The 26,894-nt window shown below is 37.1% G+C and overlaps 1 protein-coding gene across 3 annotated transcripts in view; it reads left to right on the plus strand.

The window, feature by feature from the left end:
• Nucleotides 1-22,732, plus strand: part of LOC149156811 (uncharacterized) — a 186,564-nt gene extending 163,832 nt beyond the window's left edge. For 2 of the 3 annotated variants that reach the window (XM_089438615.1, XM_089438617.1), the window contains one exon: nucleotides 21,717-22,731. In XM_089438615.1, coding sequence (XP_089294741.1) covers nucleotides 21,717-22,414 — 698 coding nt within the window. In that variant the 3' untranslated portion in view covers nucleotides 22,415-22,731. Of the gene's footprint in view, nucleotides 1-21,716 lie in introns of all 3 variants that reach the window. The other variant, XM_089438616.1, reaches the window with a different exon arrangement.
• The last annotated feature ends 4,162 nt before the right edge of the window (nucleotides 22,733-26,894 follow it).

Below are 26,894 nucleotides of genomic sequence, written 5' to 3' on the forward strand. Positions count from 1 at the left end.
GTTTACTTTAATGCTGATGTGATTGCTAATATGGAAAATATATTGAGCTAACTATGAAAATTGAAATAAATTGCTCTAAGAATAGAACATATCTAAAATTAACATGGTATCGGACCTAAGGTGAAGACAATGCCCAAGCAAAAGTGAAAGAGCAATCACCGAAGACAGTTGGGAAAGGACAAAAGGATCAATGGATTCCTCATCCCTCTTCAAATTCGCCAAGGGTGAAGTCGAAGCAGAGAACATTATCAGAATGGCGCAGCGGAAGCTTCTGATGGCCTACCTAAAGACCACTTCATTGGGAAGTCCAGATCTAAGGGTGGAAAGAAAGACAGATGCCTTGTTTGTAATAAGTTCGGCCATTATGCGAAGGAGTGTCCGAATGGCAGGGACACATCTCTTGATGAAGATAACAATCATTCCAAGGACATCTTCAATGATCGAGGGAATGACAGGTAATGCAGGTCATCAAGGAAACGACCAACTCTTCAAGAAAGCAAGGAACCCTAGGTATGAAGAATCAAATATTGTTTCTGATAAGATAAAGAAGCGTTATCTTGTATTGGTCCACTCCTTCAGATTCTTTGAGAATCTGGCTTATTGATTGTAGTGCTTGAAGGCACTTCATCGGATAGGAGGGTGCTCTCTCTAATTTAGTAGAGAGGGAAACAATCATGGGATTATACTTGGAGCCGATGCCACCTATCCTGGAAAGGGTGTAGGGAATGTTACCCCTCAATTGAATGAGGGTAACTCGATTCATTTACAAGAATCTCTTTTGTGTACCTGATCGCAAGAAGAACTTGGTGACCATTTTGGAAATGGAAGTCAAAGGTTTTAGGGTGGCATTCATTGATGGAAAGGTACGCATTTGAGAATGGAATTTTTCATAGATGCTTTTGAGTTCAGGGTTGTATCAAGTTGCAGGAGGTCCATTGGGGATCATGTCAATTGTCACATATCATCTATAGCTCCGAAGGTCTACTTATCATGGGACCCTACCTGATGTGAGTAAGATGATGACAGGAATGCCTGAATTCAAAAAGAGCATGAAGGTACATGTCTGAGATGTATCGAAGGAAAATCTTACAAAGGGTCATTCCCCTCATGTAGCAGGTCCACAGGTTTGGAACAACCCGAGGGGTTTGAGATTTAGAATCGGGAATCCCATGTATGTAGGTGGAAGAAAGCCCTCTATGGCTTAAAGCAAAACACCCCGGGCATAGTATGAGAGGATTGATAGCTGTCTGATGAAGCTGAGACTCACTAGGAGTGAAGCCGATCCAAACCATTGCTCGAAGGTTGTGGATGATAGACCTCTCATACTGACACCTTCTGAGGACGACCTATTTCTGTTAGGTGCAGACCCTCTCATTTGCAGAAGTAAGAGGGAGTTAGATTCCGGATTTGGAATGGTGAACAACAAGCCCGCGACTACCTCGATGGAGCTTAACTTTCAGAAGTTATGTGGTAGGGATACCAGACCTGATTTGGGAAATGCCTCTGAGTTTCACAAACTCATACTAGCATTGATGTTCTTGGTGAACTCTCGTCCGGATATATGTTTTGCAGTTAGCATGATGAGCTCATATATGGTTGAGCCTCACTGGATTGGTGCCAAGAATTATCTGAGATATCTCCAAGGCACAATCTCTCATGGATTGAGGTACATTGTCAGGAATGTGAAGCTGCATGATTATTTGAATACTGACTGGGCAGGCATTGTGGAGGATCGGAAGAGCACTTCTGAGTTCTGGTTCTCTTTGGGTTCTCATCGAGAGGTGTAGGATTGATCTAAAGATCATCCAATTTCGATAAGTATTCATGGAGTTATGAATTTCTTTGTGTTATAAGACAATTCGTCAAGGTCAGCCAACAACCAAATAAACCCCACACGTGCTCAACGTTTTAGTATAAAAGGAGATGACTTGAGAGTCATTTCTCACACACACTTCTATCTTGATTTCTCTCCACTTGCCTTGGGTTTTAGTGGAAGCCCTAGATGTTGGAGGAAAAGAGTCTGCCCTAGACGCAGATAGAAGGCAGCCCTAGACGCAGATGGAAGGCAACCCTAGACTCAGATGGAAGGTAGCCTTGGATGCAGATGGAAGGTAACCCTAACACTATCCTAAGGTAGCCCTAACCTATGCTATCTCAAGTGTAACCTAGCCACATTCAAGATAAGGATATACGCTGCCCTAATAGGTCCTAGCCGCAACAAAGTCATGGGTCTTTTGGAGGACTGAGATGCTTTTAGGAGGGCCTAGGAGCTGGGCTAGAAGGTAGCAATCCAAGGCCTACTTCAACGAAGGAGAAGGGACATTAATGTCACCCTTGTGACCACTTGAAAAGGAAGCAAGGTCCATCTGAAAGCCGCAGGCCTGTAAGTATTGTTTTGATGGTCAAAACAACCCTCTACATGGAGCTGTAGGTGTCTACTCAACCAACGAGGTCACCTACCTTGTAAAGAAAGGGTGGTCACATAATTCAAGGTGAGTTATGGGATGATCGTAGGACTGTTGTAGGTTACAGGAGGGTGCCCTAACTAGTGATCGAATTTTGTCCATGAATAGAAGTACAAAGGTGTTAGATACTGCCACATAGGAGCTTCAATGTCACTAACAAATAGGACAATGGGACAACAACATGTTGGGACGACAACTTTGATGGGACAACCCAATGACATAGGACAACTAGACAATTGTGCAGCAGTGGCACAAGTAGGACAGTTGCTAACTAGTGCAGCAAATTAAATAGGACAACAAGGTACGTAGTGTTGTATAGATGCATGGGACAACAAGGTGCATAGTGATGTATAGATACATGGGACAGTTGTGATATCGCAACAAAGGTACATGGGACAACAAGCATGGACAACATGGCAAGCATGGACAACAAAAAGCATGGTGAAGCATGGACAACATGGCAAGCATGGTGCAACATGGAAAGCATGGTGCAGCATGGCAAGCATGGACAACATGGATAACAGTGGCAAGCATGGTGCTGCAAACACATGAGACATGCTGTATGACAACATGGTTATGACACATGTGACAACAATGCAGCATAAGGTGCAGCAGTATGATGTGTACAACATGGTCATGAGGTCCAGCGTTGTGATGATGGGTGCAGCATGGTGCAACACGGTGAGGTGCAACATGATGACGGGATGCAACGCAATGATAGCTGAAGGAGTCACCTTGGAGAATTAGTTGAAGCAGCATGTCTTCAACTGATCTCATGTATCATCTTCTTAGAGATGATCTATGCTCTTATCTAGATAAGTCAAAAGTGTTGACTTCTGTTGTAAATGTACTATCTCTCTCTTTTTCTGTTGAATTATTGAAGAACATAAAAGAAGAATTGATCAAGGGTTTCCCCACATTGGGGTTTGTCCCTGGCTAGTGCCACATCTTGTGTTCTCTTGTCTTGGCTTTCCTTCTGCGGTTTATGTTTATGTTCTATCTGCAGTTTACTTTGATGCTGATGTGATTGCTAATCTGGAAAAGATATTGAGCTAACTGTGAAAATTGAAATAAATTGCTCTAAGCATAAAACATACCTAAAATTTACAAGATTTTCATGTTCACGTGTCATATGCCTTGAAGTTCCACCATCAATTACCCACATGCTTTCATTTTCAAATAAACCTGTAAGGCCCATTATAGACTACCATCCTTGAATTCTGAAGCGAACAAAGTTCCTTCTACAAATTAATTAATCCAAAAGACTTGGAATATCAAGATATCCATTAAGGATATAAATATTATATTAAATATTAATAAGAATGAGAATAAGAATGATAATGAATGATTTACAAATGAGAACGAGAGGCTTGCTTATATATCAAGCAAGTGTCTCTTCATGAAGAGTCATGTCTCATTTAGACATGCCTCTTCAACCTAATTACTACTTAACTAATAATTAATTATGATTATTATCATTTATATTATATTTATATTATTTATATATTTTATTCGTTACATTGCCTCCTTCCTCAAAAAGCTTTGTCCTCAAAAACTTGTCGATGAAAAACGACTCGATCGCTTTTTCTGCTTTGAAAGTCTTTTTGTCTCGGAACAATCATCTTCGTCGATACAAGCTGATATGATCTTCTTAGTGACAAACAAAATTGTCGCACTGAGAAGGGATCCGACCATCCAAGATTAATCTTCTGTATAGTATTTTGATCACTGGAATTTTGTAACGACTTCTCAACATAAGACAGAATTGATGTTACTTCATTATTCTCTGAAATATTAATTTGTTGTCTTGGTTCTGACTGGTTCAAATATGTATCATGGTTGATTCGTCTGTTCTCATGATTCAGATGCCGATATGGAACTTATTTGGTTTGATTTCTCCATACTGGGCATGTGCCAATTTTTATATTTTCTTCTGGCAAAGATGTTGTTGAGATGGTTATGGAAGATTCACTTGGGATGTTCATTGTTTGAACTGCAACATCTAAGTGTGTCATTTCTTTAACTGATTTGTCTTCTTGAGTTGTCATATTCACTCGATCAGTAGTTGTCATATTCACTCAATCGGTATTTGTTGTTTTATCATCAACTTGAATTCCTATATTTGATGTTTCTTTCTCGATAAATTGTTTTACCTTGTTTTCTAATGACTTCTTATCCTTCTTAAGTTTCTTAATTTGTGATAGTAATTTTTCGCTATGGTTTTTAAATCGAGAAACTTCTTCATTTTTGTCAACATTGATTTTGTCAATTTCTTTTTGCATATTTTGTAATACCTTTTTACCTTCTTGAGACATTACTTTTGAAATATCTGAGATATCTTCTGGTGTTACTGAATTTGGTTTTAGTGTAAAATCTTGGAGCGTTATTTTCTTCTTCTTGTAAGAAAATGTTAAAAACTTCTTCTTTGTATTTAGAATAAAGGAACCTAGAGTTTCCATCCAAGGTAACCCCAAAACAATGTCACTATCGTCAAAACGTAAGGTTTTCACGGTGAATTTTGAGGTAAAAGTATAATCTCCAATATTTAGGTGTAAATTGCTTATATCATATTGTTTGCCAAAAATATTTGTTTCAACTATATTTGATTTAGGAATCACCAATTGGTTAGCACATTTAGGACTAACATAATTACTTCTTTCAACAGGACAGATAGAGATTATGATGTCCCTTCCTGTGAGCGATCCTTTGATTTGAAATAATGTATCAACATATTTACCAAAGGTTTCAGGAAACCTTTCATCTCTCATTTTTGGACTACACTCAATTTCTTTATCATCAACGGTTGACTCCATTTTTACTTTGTTAAGATGAACTTGGGAATTTTATTTTATTTTATTTTATTTTTCTTAAATTTTTGAAATAATTCCTTTATTTTTTATCAGTGTTGCGGGGGAGCGCCCCCCCCCCCCCCCCTCGCTCCCGCTCCCGATCCGCGCTCGGGCGGGAGCGGGTCGGGAGCGCGCTCCCAAAATCGGATTTCGGGAGCGCGCTCCCTAAAAATTTTTTCGCTCCCTGCCTTTTCGGGAGCGTTTTGCCTTTTTTGCATTTTTTTTTTTTGTAGTAATGTTCGAAATGCAATTTTTTTTGAAAGAAACAAATAGTTTTTGAGTGGGGCAACTTAATGATCAAGTCTAGGCCCTAGTATTGATATGCTATTCATGGTAATGTTAAATTCTTAAAGTAAAAGTAACATTTTCTTTAATTTTCATTTTCATCCTTTTACTTAAATTTTTAACATTACCATGAAATGACTCAGGATGTTTGAGAGTGGTTTCGTCCTCATTGGATTTCATATGGAGAAAGTAGAATTTTAGATTTCATTCAAAATCCAGCAGACTTATCAGTTTTTCAGGATTTCAGGATTGGGGGATTGCAATGTTTCCATTGAATTTTGTCATGTATTAGGGTATGGAACTCATATTTAATCAAGAGTACCAATCCCTCTATGTACCTTGATGTTAGTGACATTGGTTGTCGAACTCCTCTATCATGACCCTTCTAAAAATGTACGCATCACTCAAACAAAATCTTGACTTGACATGCTATGCTTTTTCTATCTTATGTTAATGCTTAGACGGTGATATTAATGACAAAGATCCCTATACAGATACAAAGGTAATGACAAAGATACCTCTGGATATTAATGCTTGGAGGGTGATATTAATGACAAAGATCCTGATTTTGCAACAAGACTAAAAAATTAGACATTTCTCGTGGTGGCAAGAGGCCCAAGCATAAGAAATAGATAATAGATTTACTTCTCTTCTCTAGTTTCTAGTAGCTTTTATAACTATTGACTCCTTCATATTTATTATGATATTTTTTTAAACAATATATGACAATTTAAGTTTGAAGTTGGCAATTATAACTCATTAGTAATGAATTATGAATATGATGCTTCATGAAAGTTGAAAGTTGTTTCATTTCGTTTCATTTTATAACATTTCATTTCATGTTAGATATTATTTGTTGTAATGGTTACACTTAGCTTACAAGTACAACTTTGGTGATCAATGATCATTGATGATAAATGTAATATATTGAATTTTGAAAGCTTGAAACTTTAAGATTGATGAATCATGAGACTCAATATGTTGTATGTTACTAACTTGCGGATGTGGTTGATGAAGATTATAACTTCTAGATGATTGTTGTTATATGGTTCAATCTATGCTTTTTTATGTTTTTTATATCTAATTCATCATTCTACATGTTTTTGTTGACATATATGTATCAAAAATTAAAAAATATAAAAAATATATATATTTTTTAAAAATCGCTCCGGGATTCGCTCCCAAACCGGGAGCTTCTGAAAATGGTCGCTCCCGCTCCCGCTTCCGCTCCCGCTCCCCGCTTCCGCTCCCGCTCCCAAGTAACATTGTTTTTTATATATCTTTTTTCAAATATTCTTCTTTAATGTGGATTGTTAAAAACTTGAATACCCTTTTATTAAAAAAATACTCCTTTATATGGTTGCCTTCTATATATGTATGTATTTCTTTATACTAAGACCCCTTTTCAAAATAACTTTATTATCTTATAATAATAATAGTTTCACTTCCCTTTTTTTTTTAATAATAAATTGGTCCCTTTTTTTATATACTTAATTATTTCCTTGATAAATTTTTAATGTCACCCCACTTAATAAATATAAAGGTCACGTCTTTTCATATGACACGGTCACGATGTTAAAATACCATGGGCTATTACCATGGGTTGTTTTTAAAACCTCCTGTAAAAAGTAATATTTACCTTTCATGTAAGAGCTTTTGTATTCCTGTTTTTTCTTTAACTTCTAAAATACCATGGGCTATTACCATGGGTTGTTTTTAAAACCACGGGCTTCTCCACGTAAAAAGTTTTAAATATACTTGGTATGAGATTTTGTATCCGTTTTGTTTTTTCTTTTACCTTTTTTTTTTCTCTTCTTTTTCTATTTCTTTTATTTACTTATATATATGTATATATATATATATTTTTTTTTGGTTAATTTTTTTTTAATGGCCAAAGGCCTAGAAAAACGGAGAAAAGAAGAACTCCCAAATTCTGAGCAAAATGCTTCACTTGTACGGCAACACGGTTGATGAATTTCGATAGCCAAGGACCTGGATCAGACAACGAGCTCTGTGCACCGGTTAAGCAACCTAGAGGATCGAACTGCTCTAATACCAAATGAAGCGAACAAAGTTCCTTCTACAAATTAATTAATCCAAAAGACTTGGAATATCAAGATATCCATTAAGGATATAAATATTATATTAAATATTAATAAGAATGAGAATAATAATGATAATGAATGATTTACAAATGAGAACGAAAGGCTTGCTTATATATCAAGCAAGTGTCTCTTCATGAAGAGTCATGTCTCATTTAGACATGCCTCTTCAACCTAATTACTAAACTAATAATTAATTATGATTATTTATCATTTACATTATATTTATATTATTTATATAATTTATTCGTTACAAATTCCTTAGATAGTTTTGAGATGAATTTGGTGATGTATCCTTTGATGGATTCAAAGTGACTCCTAAGAGCCTTGAGACCTTCCTTCATGTACTTTTCCATTGAAATGAGAGAGTGAAGATATCTACTACAAAGATTTCTTCAAATAAGAGTGCCAATAAACTCTAATCTTCAAGCTTCCTTCCTTCACCTTCGCTTTGATACCATGTTGAGAGACCAAGTGCTAGATAGATTAAAGCTTGATTCATCTTACTTGATAATTACTTGTGAGTATTAGTTGGCTTCTTTTAATTTATGTTCTTCTCATCAAGCAATTCTACAAAAATTCAAAGCATAAAGATTACAAAGAAACAAAGAACACTAGAAATTAGGCTCTAAGCCAGGGCAAAACCCCACAAGGGGAAAAACCCAAAAACTCCTCTTATAGAATGAGATCGAAATGAGATATCCAAGACCTAGGACTAAGACAAATATTGCCACAAAGATCCAAGTCAACCCTCTTCCAATTCCTCCAACCAAGTCAAAGTCAACAAAAGTCAACATTGGTCAAACCTTCTGAAATTTGGTCAAATCGCAGAAATTTCGGACCTGCAGTGAAGGATGAATTTCATACTTGTAATTTTCGGAGTTTCCTTGAAAATTCACATGTGTGAGTACAAACAAGCTAGAAACACCCGAATTTCTCTCTCCTTTGACTTTCTCTCTCTACTTTGACTTTGATTCTTTTCTTCTCGTCTTTTGGCACATAAATCAACGTGATGATGAGTAAGTGAATGATGTCGAGTTGACTTGTATTTATACATGTCTAGGAGGTTCGAATAGCTGCCTCGTAGGCCGAATTGTCCAAGGAGGGTCGACTTGGTCTTGTGTTGACTTTTTGACTCAAAACAAAAATATTTTTTTCTTTTACAGAAAGTCAAAATGGGAATTGAATCAAATACATTTCTTTTGACATTTTATAAATTCTTTTTGATTCAATTGACTCTATAAGCATGAAGAACATTCTTTGACGAAAAATGAAATAGTAATAATGAATATAATCAATGATAAAAATTACATTTTATCACATTTTGAAGATTGACACTAGTTACATTTTTCAACACACAAGGGGAGCTTCCCTTAGGTAGGATTGTTAAGGCTATGAGTAGAGGCTTTAAGTAAAGTTTGAAGAGTAAGCTTTAACAAAACAAAGGGTTGTGGTATAGTATATGGAAATGGAAATGGGGAAAGAAATATGGAAAAGCAAGAAATGGTAAGGAGAAAAGGGAATGAAATAATAGTGAAAGGTGACTGCTGCCTAATGATTTATTGGGCTAATGGAGTTATTAAATATTGCATAATGGAAGGAAATATTTACTACATTCATGATCTAGATTGGATAATTATATTGTTTGTCATCTACGTTGATGCTTTTAGGGTGTACAGTTAAGAGAAATCAACTTACAAGAGTAGTTTTAGTCATGGGACCTTGTTTGGAGAATTGGTGTCAGAAATCTTCTAGGGCCAGTGTGAGGCCTTAAATGATGTTTCCTGGGGATAAGACTTTGTCTCTTATGTGCCACACCTTGTACACTATTCTACACTTGAAGACATTTCCAATGGTGTAAGAATTATGTCAATCATAGTTCGGATGCAAAAGTTATGCTTCTCGAAAGTTGATCTATCGTGATTGACAACCATAATTGAGAGGACACCACATCAGGCCTTATTTCTCATGGGAAAGGGGCTAGCCATGTGGGCCCTATGAAGAATATTTTAGAAGGGTCAAGTTGGAACTAATGTTGAGGGATGAGTGGGTCAAATTTAACCCCTAGTTGGCTATCAGACTATGTTATAATCAGGCCACTAGGAGGAAAGAGGTTTTGTTCTATTCGAGTGCATTTTGTTCCACAGTAGAGTAGTCATGTGTAGATAGAGAGAGAGAAAAGAACATAGGGAGTTTGTATTTTGTATCACTCCACTTGCCATAGGCTGTAGGTAACTCCATGGAGAGTGCCTTCCCCTTTTTATTTGCATAATTTCCATTCAGACAAAAGAGAGAAGAGCAACCTCACCTTCCAACTATGTTTTCTCCCGAAAGGGTTTCATAGATCATATCTCAGTGTTCATTGTGATTAGTGTGTGCTAATATTTCATTGTTCTCTATTTTTTGCATATTATCTATTGCATGCATAACTAGAAAAACAGTAATTAATAATTCTAAAATTCTTTGTAAAATTAACCCTCATAGTATATATTTCAGATGTTAGTTTATTTTTACGAGATTAGTTGCGACAAACTATCCAATGGAATATCTACAACAATTTCCAAATCATATTAGTATTAGAGCATGTTCTTTGGGTATTTTGTGGGAAGTTGTAGGGGATCACATCGATTTAAGCAGAAAGTCATAAAACCCCAATCATGATTGACAAATCAATTTAATGTTTGGAAGTATAGAGGATTGTTTTGCGTGGTTGGAAGTGTAAGTTGTATATATAAATCATAATGTGAGCCTCCTCATGGCGACCTCAACCAATAAGCTTGGGTTGTTCGAAGAAGATGGAAATTCCAATGTAGAGGTTAGGTTAGAGGGAAAATAGGGGGATTAGGAAGAACCAAAGAAGGATTCCATTAAATTTGAAAAAGAACTACCAAGTTTGAGCGCCATTAACCATTCACAGTCCTGTTGAAAACTGGATGTTCTATGCTGAAACAATTACTTAAAATAAAACTTCTTCCAGCTGCAAATTCAGTTAAGCAATTGTAGATAGAACATACACCATATAAACCATATGGAAAATAGAAGACAACCAAGAATGCAAAGCGACACAGAAATTAGGGTCCAATGACCAAGGCAAAATCAATTAGGGGAAAACCCAACCAAATACTTCTTTTATTAGAAATCAATTGTTCAACAAAGAGACAAAATACAATGAGAGAATGATGAAGTTCATCCAAATATGAAGAATATCTCTGATAGTTGTAGTGGATGCAAACACTGAATCACTTTGGCTCACCAAGTTCTGCTCTTACTCCCCAAGTCTCTCTCTCTCTCAATCTTTTACTAGACTCTCGAACTCTCTTTCACAATTTCAAAGCCTCCTTTCACAATGCACATGTGAGTAAGAGTGAATATGCAAGGCATATATATATAGGAGAGCACGGAGTTCGAGCCATGGAGAGAAGTAACTCGCATGCCTTGAGGGGGTGTTATATATGCCATTTAGGGAGGAACACATGCCTTTGTAACTCATGCAATTAAGGAGGTATGCCCAATGTTGCACGAAGCGGGGACGTTTTTTGGAAGCGAGGATGCGGAAGCATCATTTTCCAAAAATCTAGGAAGCGAAGCGTCTGCTATATATATATTTTATATTTTTTTTGCATTTATATTCAAAATAAACATCCTAAATACCAAATTAGTTGTAGAAGACATGAAAACATGCATATTTTTACGTAAATCAAGATAGATATGGCATCCATGATTCCATTGTCGTTACTAGTATGTACATCAATGATTAATTATTCGAGCATCAATCATCTATATTCTAGCAATTACAAACATACATCAAATTTTTAAGCATATTATAAAACATAAAACATTTAAGCATATTATAAAACATAAAACATAAAGCATATTATGATTTATCTAGCAAGTGAGCAACTGTAAACATTTGTCATGTCCAAAATTCAAATAATAATGTTTACAAAATAGGTCACTTGGTCACTGCCAAGACAAAAAGTTTCAAATTCACAAGCCTACAAGTCTAATGATTAATCTATGACAAAAGTAGTAAATTGTGAATATATCTACTAATCTCTCCTCCTTCCACCACGAAGAGAACGTGGCGGCAGGCCTCCATGTGGTGGCAATGAAGAAGATGGTGCTTGTGGAAGTTGTGGCACTGAAACTGATGAAGACGAACCCCTTGCTGTTGGTGTTGAACCATGGAACCTAGGAACCAAGGGATCAGATGAGCGTGGCATCTCAACTCTATCATCATCATCCTGGAATCACTAATTGCATGCATGCTCCCAAATTGACCAGTGCTAAGCATATAGTTGCTCAATTATCTCTGTTTGAAACGCGAAACGCGTTTCCAAAAAACAAAAACATGGATTCAAAAAACCGAAACGCAGATCGGAAAAAACGAAATGTGTTTCGGAAAAAACCGAAATGCGGATCGGGCCGAAAGGTTCTGAAATGGCAAGAACCACATTTTTCAACCCGAGTTTCGGAGGGCGAATCCCCCACGGATCGCGGATCGGGCTTTTGATCTTTTGGGGGGGGGACGTTTCCTGCAACACTGGGTATGCCTGCCTTTGTAAATTATGCCATAAAAGAGGTACTCCTACCTTTGTAACTCATGCCATAAAGAGGAGTATGCATGCCTTGAAGGAAAGAGTGTAACTTATGTATTGAAGAGTGCGTAATAGGAATCTTTTATGACAAGACTTTAATGTGTGTAAGAGGAGTGCTTTGACGAGTCTTTAGTGCACGTAAGAGAGTGTAAGAGGGGTGCAACAAATCCATTAAGTGAAAGAGAGAGGGGGGTACGAGTGCCATCAAGGAGAGAGAGAGAGGTATGAGAAGCATGATTGAGTTCCAAGTAGGAAAGGTGACATGTATTTCTATTTTGATAATAATATTATAGTATTGCGATTCACAATTATAATAATAATAATATTAATGATAATATTGATGATTAAGTAGAAATTGAACAATTTATATTGATTAAGGATAAGTTAAGTGATTTTCTATCATTTATACTTGATTACCAATTGAAGCAAAGTGATTTACTATTTTTGGAAAGTCATGTTTGAAATGATAGACATGACTTTCTATTTTTGGAAAATCACTCTATAATTGTTAGAAATGAGATTTTTGTGCAAGGAAATTCATCCCTTAACTACTGATTTCAACAAGTCCCACTTCAAGATGGAAGCAAAGGTGGACAACAAGTCATATCAAGGTGAGATCGATGCTTTGAAATTAAATCACTGGTTGCAACAATTAGAGGTTTACTTTAGTGTTCAACACATAGATGTGGAATAGAAAATTTTATTTGCTTGTTTGAAATTAGAAGCCATGCCTTGACCTGGTGGGAAAGCCACATGGAAACCATGAGGCTACAGTGGTATCTTGTTGTAGCTAAGTGGGAGGGTTTTAAAGCCCTCATAAAGTCCCAATTCTACCTATTGGGTATGTAGAGGACTAGTGGATTCGGTGGTAATTTGATTGGATGGAAGGGGCAAGGATAAAATGGATGCATCACCGGAAGGTATGCAAGATCATTCAACAACTACAGGAGGACCCAAGTGCATTAGATAAGTTTGCGTGGAAGAATGATTTGCCATGGTATCAATATCGTTTATATTTATGTAAGAATCCACAATTCAAACAATTCAATGGGGTGAAGACAACTTCAGACCTTCACTTCCTATTCAAAGGGGAGGAGTTTGAGATCAGCAACATGTATATTTACTTGGGGGTGCAATTATTAGGTCCCTGCTTCAGTTTGCAACCATCGCTTCAGCCTCGGCTCAACAAAGGATATGGATCCTTAGCCCTTCTCAAGAGACAGTGCTTTCGACATCACTTTTAGGACATCTTGTCCAATATGAGCCTCATGGACACCTTGATCCGTCCCATTGTTCTATATGGCTTAGAGATTTGGGGACTGTCTTTACTTGAGTCAGATTGGGCTTCAGCTAAGAGTGCCTAGATTCTTCTTGTCCGTCGCACCATTAGATGCAAACAAACAGTGTCTCAGCACATCATTCTTGCAGAGTTTGTAGCTCAGCCCTTTCAGCTTGAGACAGTCTTCAGATTGGTTTCATTCTTGAATCATGCCCGAGGCTTTGTAGACTCGATAAAGAGTAGGGATTGATATCCTTACTTGGCATATTTCTCTTCTGAGACTATTGCATGTTCCACTCCCTCGAGTTGGGCCAGATTTTGGTTTACAGGAGTCTTAGATCTCTTAGAGTAAGTGGGCAGTCAATTGGAGCGTTTCCCTCCTTTCCGATATTCCTTAGATGCTCCTGGTCACCTTTTACCTACTAGACAGGAGCTGATCAAGATCATTAGGGAGGACATCTACAGGAAGTTCGTCCAGGTTACCTGGGTCAATCCTCCAGGAGGGTTGTGCCCAAAGATGGCCTTCTACGCCGAGCACTTCATGGAGTTGAGACACAGGCACATTGCGCTGAAGTTTCTAACTTTACTTAGTTTAGAAACCCTTCATGTACTTTTTCTAATTTATTCCTTCCTACTTGTTATTATTCTTTAACAAGTTATTTACAAAGTAAATACTGAAAATAAACGCTAGTGCATGCTCAACATATTAGAGATCAACAACTAAAAGAAACAAACACACCACATGACACCATTATTTTTGGACCAATGTCCCCGAAAAAACCCAATGCGGGAAAACCGGTGCAACTATCTGAGGGTTTTCTTATTAAGCAATATCAGAGTACAATTTGGGTGTCGACACTGGCCTACCCAACAAAGAATTTCCTTAGCAGTTATACCTCACAGTTTGAGAGAAATCTCCTAGCTGAAACCCCAGAAAATCCTTTAGGCAGTACTTCAGCACAAAACTGCTCCTGCAACCCCAGCATTTGCCCAATCTGGATTGCGTCAGCCCCTCTATGTCTCACGCTAGCCCTGCGTCAGCCCCAGGAAGCCCTGGGTAAGCTTGGGGAGCCTCTGCGTGTCAGCTGCGCTGGCCCCTCTGGTGCTCTGCGCAGCACTTGGCTGCCTCTGTGTGGCCCTGTGTGAGCCCTTGTTGGCTCTGTGTCACCCTCCTTGGCTGCTGTGCTGCTCTCTCGACACAATCTCTACCTTCTCTGTTTCTCTGTACTCAATGCCCCTCAGCTGCTCTCCGAATCACTGATTCTATCTCTCTTAGCAAACCCCGCTCTAGAGAATAGAATGACTGATCATCTGGTGTATTCTCCAAGTGACCCTCAAGCCTCCTCTTATACTTTTCTTGTTGACATCTCAACGACCAAGATTAAGTCCCTAATCAACGGCTAAGATTAGATCTGGCTTGATCCATGTCTTTTGGAGCATTGTAACACAGATTCATATTAATACACATTAATATTTTATTTTCCCTGAGTTTAGACTTAGGGACTCCATTAAAAATATTAATTATTTTAATATCTCCTGATTTGTTTAGAATCTGTCCAAACCCTTTCTGGGTATTGCAGATCTCATGTGCCCTAACCTCTCCACCAAATTTCGTGGCCAGTGCAGATGTGATGCTACCCCAAATCAACACATTGTTTGACCCCAGTGTACGTTTTGCCACTGGATGCATGCTCTTCGCATTCTTCTAGGTCAGTTTAGAGTAGGTTCTCATAGACTTTAGGTAGAGATGGTCTAAACAAAATCTTCCAAGTATGTCATTTACAAGAAGTGGAGACCGAGGTGCACTTCATTTTTGAATGCCCTGTCTATTACGAGATCAAAGGAAGGTTCCATTGCTTGTTCCTAAATTCTTAGATCCTCGTTGACTTTTTCAGTTATCCCGACCAAATATGTTTGGCCCTATATATGAAGGAGGCTCTTAGGTTCCGAGCGCATATTCTTCAGATTCCCATTAGACCAGACCCCACATAAAGGATCATGTCATTTTTCACGGTACTACCTTCAAACAGGGGCACCAAGAGACTGATTGATACTAGTACTCTCCAGACTCTAGATCAGTAAGCATCCGTGGGACCTCACCCCGCCACGCGAGATCTCATCAGCAGATCCGTCCCTGGGTGACGGACTAGGTCCTCGAGACATCAACAACACACGAACTCCCCCAGGCAATGATTTAATGGACAATATGCACTTTCCACCGGCTCTTCATCCAGCCAACAGACTTTGTTGCATTTCTTCAGTGTTCTTCATTCAACCTCAGATGTTAGGAGAGATGGGTTTGATCCTCAGACACATTAGCTCCTAGATCTTCTCTGCCAAGGCATTTCATGAATTGTATCTTTTATGTTCATGCATTTTATCTTTATACTTCATACATTGTATCTTTTATATTCATGTATTGTATCATTTATAAGAGACCGTATGGTTCTCTTGCATCGTATGGACAACATTGTACTCAAGAGTCCCTTTGACCTACTTTGTGGTCAATAGTTGTACATAAATATAATTATCTTATCTTGCAGGCTTGTAGCTTTGCGTAGATTACAAAAATGCCTTTAATAGTGGTTTTTGGGCATATTCCACTCCAAGCAAATATTGTTTACCTTGTGTATCCCTCCTTGATGGACTATGATGGATATTTGAATTTGTTCAAGGTGTCTGGCGTGTGAGCCATGAACAGGTTTGTCTTGGAGATGAGGTGTTCACGCTTGTGAGGATGTTTATTAGAATCCTAATTAAGATAGTATTTTGTTTAAAGCTTTTGTGGGTATTGCTTGTTAGAGAACCTGCAATACAAAGCTCGTAAAAATTTTCCAAAAGAAAAGAAAAAGATAAACACCGAAGCCGATACCAGAATACAACCCAATACCGATCCAACCATTGTTGAAATAGAAGATCTGGGAGCAAAACAATGTCCTGAAATCACAACACTTGGACCATTTGAAATCCACGATGGTAGTATCTAGCAAATGATTGCTAAATGGAGGTGCAGGATTGTACTCAAGTTGTGAGGTACTAGAGTTTAGTTGGTGCTGTATTGCAGTGCACAAGCAATGCTCGAAAACCTTAGTAGCAACTTATCTTGCCAATGGTGTTATCACTCGTAAATGATGGCTGGTTCTATTTAGTGAACAAGTCATATTGGAAGGATTTATAATGAGCAAAGAAGTCCGATTTGCAACAATCGCTTCATTTATTCCAGGCTATAACCGTTAGACATTATTGTGAGCTCAGAGTACCATAATATCGATGGAAAGCACAAAAGAAATATACTATTGAGCACGGGTCATATTTGTAGATGGTTATATACATGGCACCTGCCACCATCTATTCGATTCGATTCATAGATTCCATCCCCCAAGTGTCCATAGACGACTTTGATAGAAAAGAAGTGCTGAGCATCGCCTACGATCTTTCTATTTGTCGTTTTACAACCTTGTTACCAAACAAGGGTTGTTTGAATCCAACAAAAGTCGAGTGGAATTTCCTGACGTTTAAACCCATAATCCATTTAGTGGGACGAGGAGGAAGATGAACACATGGCTTGTAATAATGGTCAATTTGATGTGACAACTCCACGTTCCTCCTTACATAGTCTGGGCATGAATATCATCTGCTCCATTCGCAAATTGGATGAGACTTCCTCTTCTCTGTGAGTCAAGCACCGGGGTTTCCTAGGATGCTTCACTCTGCTTTTTCTGAAAATTAGTGCTTTGGGATCCCGCTTCCTGTTTCTATTCTGTGCTTTGATCTTGCTCCCAACAACCTTGGGCTGCCCACATGGATATCTGAATCTCTTTCAACAATAAAAAATAAACGTAAAGATGTTCAAAATCCGTGTATTGTTAACATCACGGGGTAATTTATATAAAGAGGAAGAAAATCTCAAACATGTGCACTAACCAGGAGAAATGGGATACTCACATGGAACTCTAGCTCAAATTTCTTTCAAAATTTGGAAAAAATATAAAGCTACATAAAATCTGTAGCTTCTGAACAACATTGGACAATTGATATAAAGAGAAAAAACTTTCAAGTTGGTTCATAGTTTGGTGTTTGAGTAAGTATTTAGAATAAGATTAAGATAAGATAAGATAATTATATTTATGTCCAACTATTGACAACAAACTAGGTCAAGGGAACTGTTGAGTACAATTATGTCCATACAATGCAGGAGAACCAAACAAACTCCTATAAAAGATACAATGCATGATTATAAAAGATACAATGCATGGAGTATAAATGATACAATGCATGAACATAAAAGATACAATTCATGAAATGCCCTGGCAGAGAAGATCCAAGAGCTAATGAGTTTGAGGATCAAACCCATCTCTCCTAACATCCGAGGCTAAATGAAGAACACTGAATAAACTCAACAAAGTTTGTTGGCCTGATGAAGCGCTGGTGGAAAGTGCGGATTGTCCACTAAATCATTCCCTGGGGGAGTTCGCGCGCTGCTGAGGCTTGGAGGACCTAGTCTGTCTCCTAGGAACAGATCTGAGACGGATTTGCTGCTAAGATGTCATGTGGCAGGGTGAGGTTCCACGAGTCCTCACTGATCTAGAGTTTGGATATGTACTGGTATCAATTGGTCTCTTGGTGCCCATGTTTGAAGGTAGTACCCTAAAAAATGTCATTATCCTCTGTGTGGGGTCTGCTCTGATGGGAGACTGAGGAATATGCGCTCGGAACTTGAGAGCCTCCTACATATATAGGGCCAAACGTCTCTGATCGGGATACTTGAAAATGTCGGTGAGGGTCTGAGAATCTCTAAACAAGCAATGGAACCTTCCTCTGATCTCGTAATAAATGGGCATCCAAAAATGAAGTGAACCTCGATCTTCGCTTCTTGTAAATGACATGCCTGACATATTCTGTTTGGTCTATCAATCTGGTTGTCCGTCTCTACTCGAAGTCTATGAGAACCTACTCTAAACTGGCCTAGAGGAATGCGAAGAGCATGCATCTAGTGGTGAAACATATATCAGGGTCAAACAATGAGCCCGTCTCTCAACTCCATGAAATGTTTAGCGTAGAAGGCCATCTTTGGGCGCAACCCTCCGGGAGGATTGACCCAGGTGACTTGGACAAATTGCATGTAGATGTCCTCCTTGATGATCTTGTTAAGCTCCAGGGGCATCTAAGGAATGTCAAAAAGGAGGGAGACGATCTAACTGAATGCCCATTGACTCTAAGAGATCTGAAACCCCTGTACCAACATCTGGCCCAACCCGAGGAAGTAGAATGGGCAATAGTCTCAAAAGAGGAATATGCCAAGTAAGGATATTGGTCCCTACTCTTTATCAAGTCTGCAAAGCCCCGGACGCGATGCAAGAATGAAACCAATCTTAAGACAGTCTCAAGACGAAAGCGAAGAGCTCCAAACTCTGCAGGATGATGTGCTGAGGTATTGTCTATTTGCATCTAATGATGTGATAGAGAAGAAGAATCTGGACTCTCTCAGCTGAAGCCCAATCTGACTCAAGTAAAGACGGTCCCCAAATCTCTAAGCCATATAGAACAATGGGACAGATGAAGGTGTCCATGAGGCTCATCTTGGACGGGATGTCCTGGAAGTGATGTCGAAAGCACTGTCTCTCGAGAAGGGCTAAGGATCCATATCCTTTGTTGATATGACATTGAATCGTTGGTCACACACTGAAGCCAGGACCTGAGAATTGCACCCCCAAGTAAGTATACGTGCTAGTGATCTCAGCCTACTCCCCTTTGAATAGGAAGTGAAGGTCTGAAGTTTTCTTCGCCCCATTGAAGATCATAACCTTGGTTTTACCCAAGTTGACCATCAAGTGTCGAAGATCACAAAATAGAGCTAAGGCATCTAACTGGCTCTGTAATCCTTCCAGGATGAGGAGAGTAGGACCACGTTGTCAGCAAAGAGAAGAATAGATATCAAAACCTGGTGAAGAAGGAAGCCATCAGTGTCCTGGATATGCTTGTGTAGAAATGCCTCCAACTCATCAATATAGATCCCAAACAGGGTAGGGGATAGTGGACAACCTTGTTTAACCCCAACAGTGCTTCGGATGAAATCAGAGATCCCATGAGCTGTGCGAAGACGGCGAAGGACACACTCATATAGACGCATAATAGCTATCAATAGTGTTGCAGAGATGCCAATATCTTCGAGTCTTTGGAGTAAGGCTTCCCTTGGAACAAAGTCAAAAGCTTTCCGAAAACCTACGAAACAACAATAGACTTTCGAAGAGCAGGGTTGTGCCTTCTCAATCACGATGTGAAGGGTGAAGATGTGGTCAATGGTCTGATGAGCTGGTCGAAAACCTGCCTATCCCCTAGCTTTGAGTTGTCTCTGGTCAAGATCACTGGGGAGCTTCCTATGTAGAACAATAGCATACAACTTCAAGAACATGTGGCCCACCCTGATCGTTTTGTAGTTATTGTGATTTGAGCTGGACCCTGATTTGTGGATTAGATGGATGATGTGGTGTGACCATGCCAGTGGAAAGCCTTCACAGGCTACATGGTTGAAGAGATCAGCCAAGTAGCTAACCAAAGCATGAAAACCGTGCTTAAAGAACTCTGCTTGGTACCCTTGCTCATTGGCTACTTTGTTGTTGTTCATCACCCAAATGGCCTCTCTAATATCTCTGTCTGAGAATAGGTAACAGGGAGAGGGTGGGGAGGTAACATGAATTTGGGCTTGCCCAGGAATATCATAAAGGTTGGAAGTGTGAGAGAACATGGATGTAGGGTCAAAGTTAGAGGGAAAAGGGGAGCGTGTGGGAAGGATGACGTGCCATAATTGTTTTGGGGAGTGGGCAAGGAGAGCAAAAAGTTCCTGTCTTCTATTAGAGACAAAGAGTCGTTTCTTGCGACGAAGGAGACGACGATAAGAGTATTTGAGGTCGGAGTGGAAGGGTTGAGAGTGGGTGAAGGCATATCGAAGTTCTCGATGTAGAGTCTTGCATTCGTCATTGTACCATTTGTTCATGGGGCAAGATACAACTTTTGGGGAGATGGAAGTGGAACGAGTGGAGTGGGGGAAGGAATTGAGCGCTGCTTCCCAAATGGCAGATGAAAGGCAAGTGTATTTAGTGGAAGCATAATCAACCAAGGAGAACTGGGTCTCCGATGGGAGCATCCTGTGTAGGGTAGAAGAGAAGATGTCAGGGTCACCTTAGTCAAATCGAAAGATGGTTTGGGGTGGGCCCTGTGCGGAAAGTTGGGATGGGAGGGGAGAGTCATACCAGAGAGAATGAAAGAAGTGCATGATCGGGAAGGGGGATAGGGGAGACTAAGAGATGGCAAATAAAAGGGAGAAAGTTCTGGCTAGCGAGGACATATATCAACTACACTAGCACCCCTGCCATATGGCCGGCATGTGAAAAAGTGGGAGTCTGGGGAATAGGGGAGACCATTTAAAATCAACAACTCCTGGGATTCCCCCAATTGCAATAGATGCTTACCATAAACTGTAGTGGGCCCCAAAACATCATCTGACATCCCGTTAAGCCCATTATTGCAATAGAATAATGTATTTTTTTAATATGTTTTTGGCTAGCATTTATAATGGGGTCACGTGTTCTATTTTTGGGTAATGGGTCACCTTTTTGGCTGGGGGCACCCAGTCTTCCATTGACAGTCTTTAGTGATTGATTGGTGTCATTGAGACAGTCAAATGATGTCGGGAATGTACCCTTGGCCATTCGAGTCAACGGCAATGCTCCTTGTTGACAGCCAGTGATTTAATTTCAAGGACTAATACATCATATTAACATAGGGGAAATGAAAAGATGCAGAAGCAAAGATATGTTTTGAAATTTGAGATTAGCTATGGTAATAACTCTGAAGTGGTTTTTATTCTGTTTTATTTTGCTTTGCTGAAGGGAAAACTATTATTTTCCCAATTTTGACACTCTAAGCTGCCTGAGAAAGGTTGTGATAATCTATTTGTTTGGATATATATGTCATATTCATTTAATGGATTTGTATCTTCACCAGTTTCATTCTAATTCTTTTGGATAGCCTCAGAGACGTATGACCCTGTTCACAATAGCAGAATATGAGACGTGTGTCATCCTATTTTTTTTTCATGCTCTCTAAACTTTCCTTGAATACTTTTGTTTTATGTGCAGTTGTTTCTACTTTGGCTTCCGAGAATTCTGGTGATCTTGTAACTCAGCAGGTGCAGAAGGACATGGAAGACAAGGAACAATCTGACTCATGCCATGTAGCTACATCTTCATTAGAGCTAACTGGTGGAAAAGATGATTCAATCTCTTTACGAACAAGAAAGAAGGAAGTGCTCCTTGAGGATGCAGTTGGAGCCAGTGACCTAAGAGATTCATCTGTTCTTGGAAGTTCTCTTGTTGGAGGGAGAAAGGGCAAGCGCATTGATAAGGAGACCATAGGCCGAATGAACAATGTTAAGAGTGGTCAATGCTGTTTACGGAATGTCAGGAGAGAGAGAAAAACGAAAAGAAAACCAAGGCAGAGAACTACTCAGCTGTCCAAGGAAGTGAACGGTGTACCCAGGAAGCCTACTGAAGCAGAAAACCAATGTTCATCAAAGTTTAATGAGAAGTCTAGCAATACAAGCATTGAAGCGAAGAGTGGTATATCTCAGGATGTACAATGTGAATCTGAGATAGCCATTGATTTGTCTCACTTGCAACTCCCTGGCATGGAGGTATTTGAGGGAAATGGGGGTCTGGGTAACCAAAGTGTTGACTTGGTGTCATGGCTGAATTTCGAGGAGGATATCTTTCAAGATGCAGTTGGTGATGATTGTATGCATCTTCAAATTCCCATGGATGACATATTTGACCTTTAGAATCACCTGAGAACAAATTTTCTCTTAGGTCTTAAAGTTTTATGGCTTTAGTTTGATTAGATAGCTGTACAGCACGGACAATTAAAGAAACGAGTGTAATATGCGGCGTAGTAATGCTTTTTATGTAAAGTATAAACGATAGCAGAATCAGAATTTATTGTAACAGGATAAAAATAATATTGTCTTGTCTTTTATGCAAAATGTAATTGATAGCAGAAGTTATTGTAACTGGGATAAAAAGGATATGATTACTATGTAGTCTTGTTTTTTATGCAAAATGTATTTGATAGCAGAAGTTATTGTCACTGGGATAAAAAGGATATGATTACTATGTAAACAATTGTTTATATTTAGAAGTAGAAGTTATTGTAACTAAGATAAAAAGAATATTATTACTATGTAAAAATTGTCTATAAAATTTTTTTAGCATATTTTTCTAGTTATATTACTATCTTGAGTAGCAAAATTACTTCTATATTGCTGTGTTAAATGGAATGAAAAACAGATCAACTTGTATATTGATCCTTATGCATAAAATTATTCTTATAGAAATAGATGAAATTGTTTTGTAAATCAAATGTTAGTCTATAAATTATAAATAAATTAAATTGAAATAATAGAACATTTTTAAATTAATTTTGTAACTATCAGTGTTATTGTGAAAGTATATCATAATTAATATATTTTAAATATTTCAAGTATAATTTTAAAACAGGCCAAAGATACTATTCAAAGTAATGAATTATTTTATTATGAAATTAAAAAATTAAATATAATTTAATTAATTTTTAGGAGATATAGAGAGAAGTATGTAATAATTTTATAGTGAATTTCTCATATTTCATTATAAAATAAAAATAAAAGTCTCTTTATCTATAATTTCAATCAAATTTTATTAATATATAAATTAATTTAGAAATAAAAATTGATTTAAAATTGGTTTTTGATTTTTGTTAAATTAAAAAAAAAAAATTAAAATTTAATTATATATCAAATTTTGATAAATTCATAATTTATTTAAATTTTATTAATAAATTAATTTATAAATATAAATTGATTTAATATTGATTTTTAGGCTTTGTTAAATTTTTAAAATAATAATAATTTTTTTGTAATCATAAATAAAATCTCTATTTTAGAGCTATTCAAGGGGATGGTCTATGGAGCCGGCTGATTAAATCCAAATATCTTGCCAATAAGGATTTGGATGTATGGTATCGAAGAGGCAAATTAGGTGTTCAATATGGTTCCCCCATTTGGCGTAGTTTTCGAAAAGTTGAGGCTATCATTCTGGAGCAGCTGATATGGCAATTTCATAAGGGCAACAAAATCATTATTGGCAAAGATCGCTTTAGGTGCGGATCAGAGGTTATTGACATCCCTAGCTCTCTCATTAATCATCTCCATAGAGGCGGTATTTTTTTCTGGGATAAGTTGATCGCTGCCTGGGATGGTCCTGTGCCGCGTTGGAAAGATTCTTCAGTCCTGAACATTCCAAAAAACTATGAACAGATGTGGTACAGCATAGTCCGTCGTCTTCAGAATGGGGGTATCACCTGCACAAGAGAATCACTTTTTTTAGCTTGGGACATTTCTGGTGATTCGGAAAATATATCAGTCAAAGGTTTATATCAGCTGATGATTGGGCAACATTCCTCCTGGTCCCCGTCATTCCCTCTCATTTTCTGGAAGGATGGTTGTCCTATGAAGATGGTCCTTTTCGCCTGGCTCGTTTTCCATAATCGGAATTTGACCTGGGAAAACTTATTGAAGAGAGGTTGGTTTGGTCCTAATGTTTGTTCTTTATGCAGGGAAGAGGCGGAATCGAACCTCCACATTTTTCTGAAATGCAAGCATTCACTTCATATATGGCAAGATTTAGAATAAGCCTATGGTTTCAATCTTGATAGGCTGTTATCAATTCAGGAGTGGCTCATTGATTGCAGCAAGAAAAAGATATTATGGCGTAGAATAGGCATCTTATCTTTATGGTTTATTTGGAAATGGCGTAACTCTTGCATCTTTAACCATTCCAAATTTTCCCCAGCTAAGGTTTTTGATTTAATCTCTGCTTATGTTGAATCGTTCCCTCAGGAACCAACGAAGATTTAATCTCATCCTCAGACAGGCTTTCTATTGTTCGTCTTCATCAGCCATCAGCCTTTTTCGATGGGGCAGCTCAACAGGGTCAATGTGGATGCGGCTTCCACATAAAAATTTCTGCAAACTCTCACTTCTCTGCTTTTTGGCATGGGGGTCAGGGATCCAATAATATGGCGGAAGCCATGGCTCTCTCAGGCCTCCTGAAATTTTGCATATTCCTAGACATTCAGCAGGTGGTTTTTTATGGTGATTCAAAGCTATGGGTTGATTCAGTTAATCAGAAAAACTACATTCAGGCTCATCATCTGTCTGGTTGGAGAGATAGGATACAGTTCTACCGGACCTGCTTGGCGAATTGCTCTATTCAGCATATCAAAAGGGAAGAAAACAGTATAGCAGATGGTCTTTCAAAAAAGGGACTCTTCTCTACTTCAGAATATTGGCATCTCGAAATTGTATCTGATGATTCCCATTATCAGCTATCTGATTTTGCCCTTCCAGACTTGTAAAGCAATATACATGACTGTCGTATTTTTTTTTTGAGTTTTTGATATCAGACATTATCAGAATCGAATCCAGCGTCATTTAGCTCTTCAGATTATAGGTTTTTTCCTCCTCATATACTTATGGGATCATATCTCTGATCTGCATAATCAGAAAAAGAATGTATTATTCAGCGCTTATATCTTTCATATAATACATAAAGCCTTTTTTCTTTGAAAAAATAAAATAAAATTTCTATTTTGTTAATCTTAAATATAATTGGAAAAAATATTATTAAAAATTAAATTACTAGGACAGCACGCGAGCATGTGAATTTGAGGACTTAGTATGGCTCTAGAACAAGTGAATTCGAGGGTGTAAATTAGATTTACCATATATGCTTGGTGGCATTAGACATATATAGATATGACACTAAGCAAAAGTTATTGATAAATAATATTTATATAATAATTATAAAAGATAAATTTGTAATTTTTTTTAGAATATTTATTTAATATTAAAATAAAAATAAAAAATCTATTTTTCAAACCATTCTTAACCATTTGAGAATATTAATTTTTTATAATTAAATGAGCTATAATTTCTTAAACAAATTTTTTAATAAAACATACCTATAATTAAATTCCAACGAAAAATTTGTATTTTAATAAGATACCAACAATAACTTACTGGTACTAGTTTTGGACTGCGCTCATATAATCATTGTTGATAGTGGGGTTGTCCAAACTGGTTTGTAATCCTAGTTGCTCTTGCCCATGAGTTGCAGGTGTGTTGGTAAGAGCACTAATGTACTCTGCACTCTGTGTGGGCTTGGAGTACAACCGTAATGGGGATATGAAAGGTTGTTAGAAAGGTGAATTAATTGATATTTATACTAAGATAATAGTGTAAAGTCATTTTTGACTTATGTTTATTTAAAAAAAAATAAAAAATAAATATTAAATAATATAATGTATTTAATATATTCTCTAAAAAAATTAAAAAATTATTACATAATACAATGATTCTTATTGTTATTACATGGTAAATATAATATTTTAAATAAATTTTTTAAGTTAGATAAAAGAGATAATTATATATTATATATAGAATTTATGTTTGTATCATTTAAATTAAAACCTAATCCAAATAATTGTGTGATATAATATTTTTAATATATTAAATAAAATAAATAAATAGAAGTTTTGCATAGTATAACAGAAAATATATTATATATTTAATGTGAAATAAAAAAATGTTAATTGTAATGGGTGTAAACAAAAATCATATGATATAATGTAAAATGTTTAATATAAGTTACATTACATGGTATAATGCCAGGTTTATAATGAGATAATTATTTGAAAATAAACGTCATAGTATTTTACACAAATTCAACCAAAAGTATAACTCAAACAAGTATGATTTTTCTCACAAAATACACTTGAAGTGTCAGTAATAAAAAAATGTATTACATAATACAATGTGATACTATAAATGTGATGTACTTAATATTACTACATAGTAAATATGATATCTTTAATATATATTTTAAGTTAGATAAAAGACATATAATTATTAAAAAATGAGATAATTATATATTAAACATAGAATTTATGCATCATTCCAATTAAAATATAATCTAAATAATTATGTTATAGAATATTTTTAAATAAATAAATAAATAATTTTTTTTTACGTAGAATGAGTTTAATATATTTTATAAGTATTACAAAGTATAACATAAAATATTTAATATATTTAAGCATAACGTCAAATAAAAAAATGCTAGTTGTAATGTGTGTAAACAAAAATTACATGGTATAATGTAAAATATTTAATATAATTCAACTAAAGCGCATTACATGGTATAATTCCATGCGTGTAATGAGAT

Source organism: Pinus tabuliformis, chromosome 9, assembly GCF_031772625.1.
Source record: "Pinus tabuliformis cultivar Carrire ecotype Pingquan chromosome 9, CPIR1, whole genome shotgun sequence".
Classification (NCBI taxonomy): Eukaryota; Viridiplantae; Streptophyta; class Pinopsida; order Pinales; family Pinaceae; genus Pinus; species Pinus tabuliformis.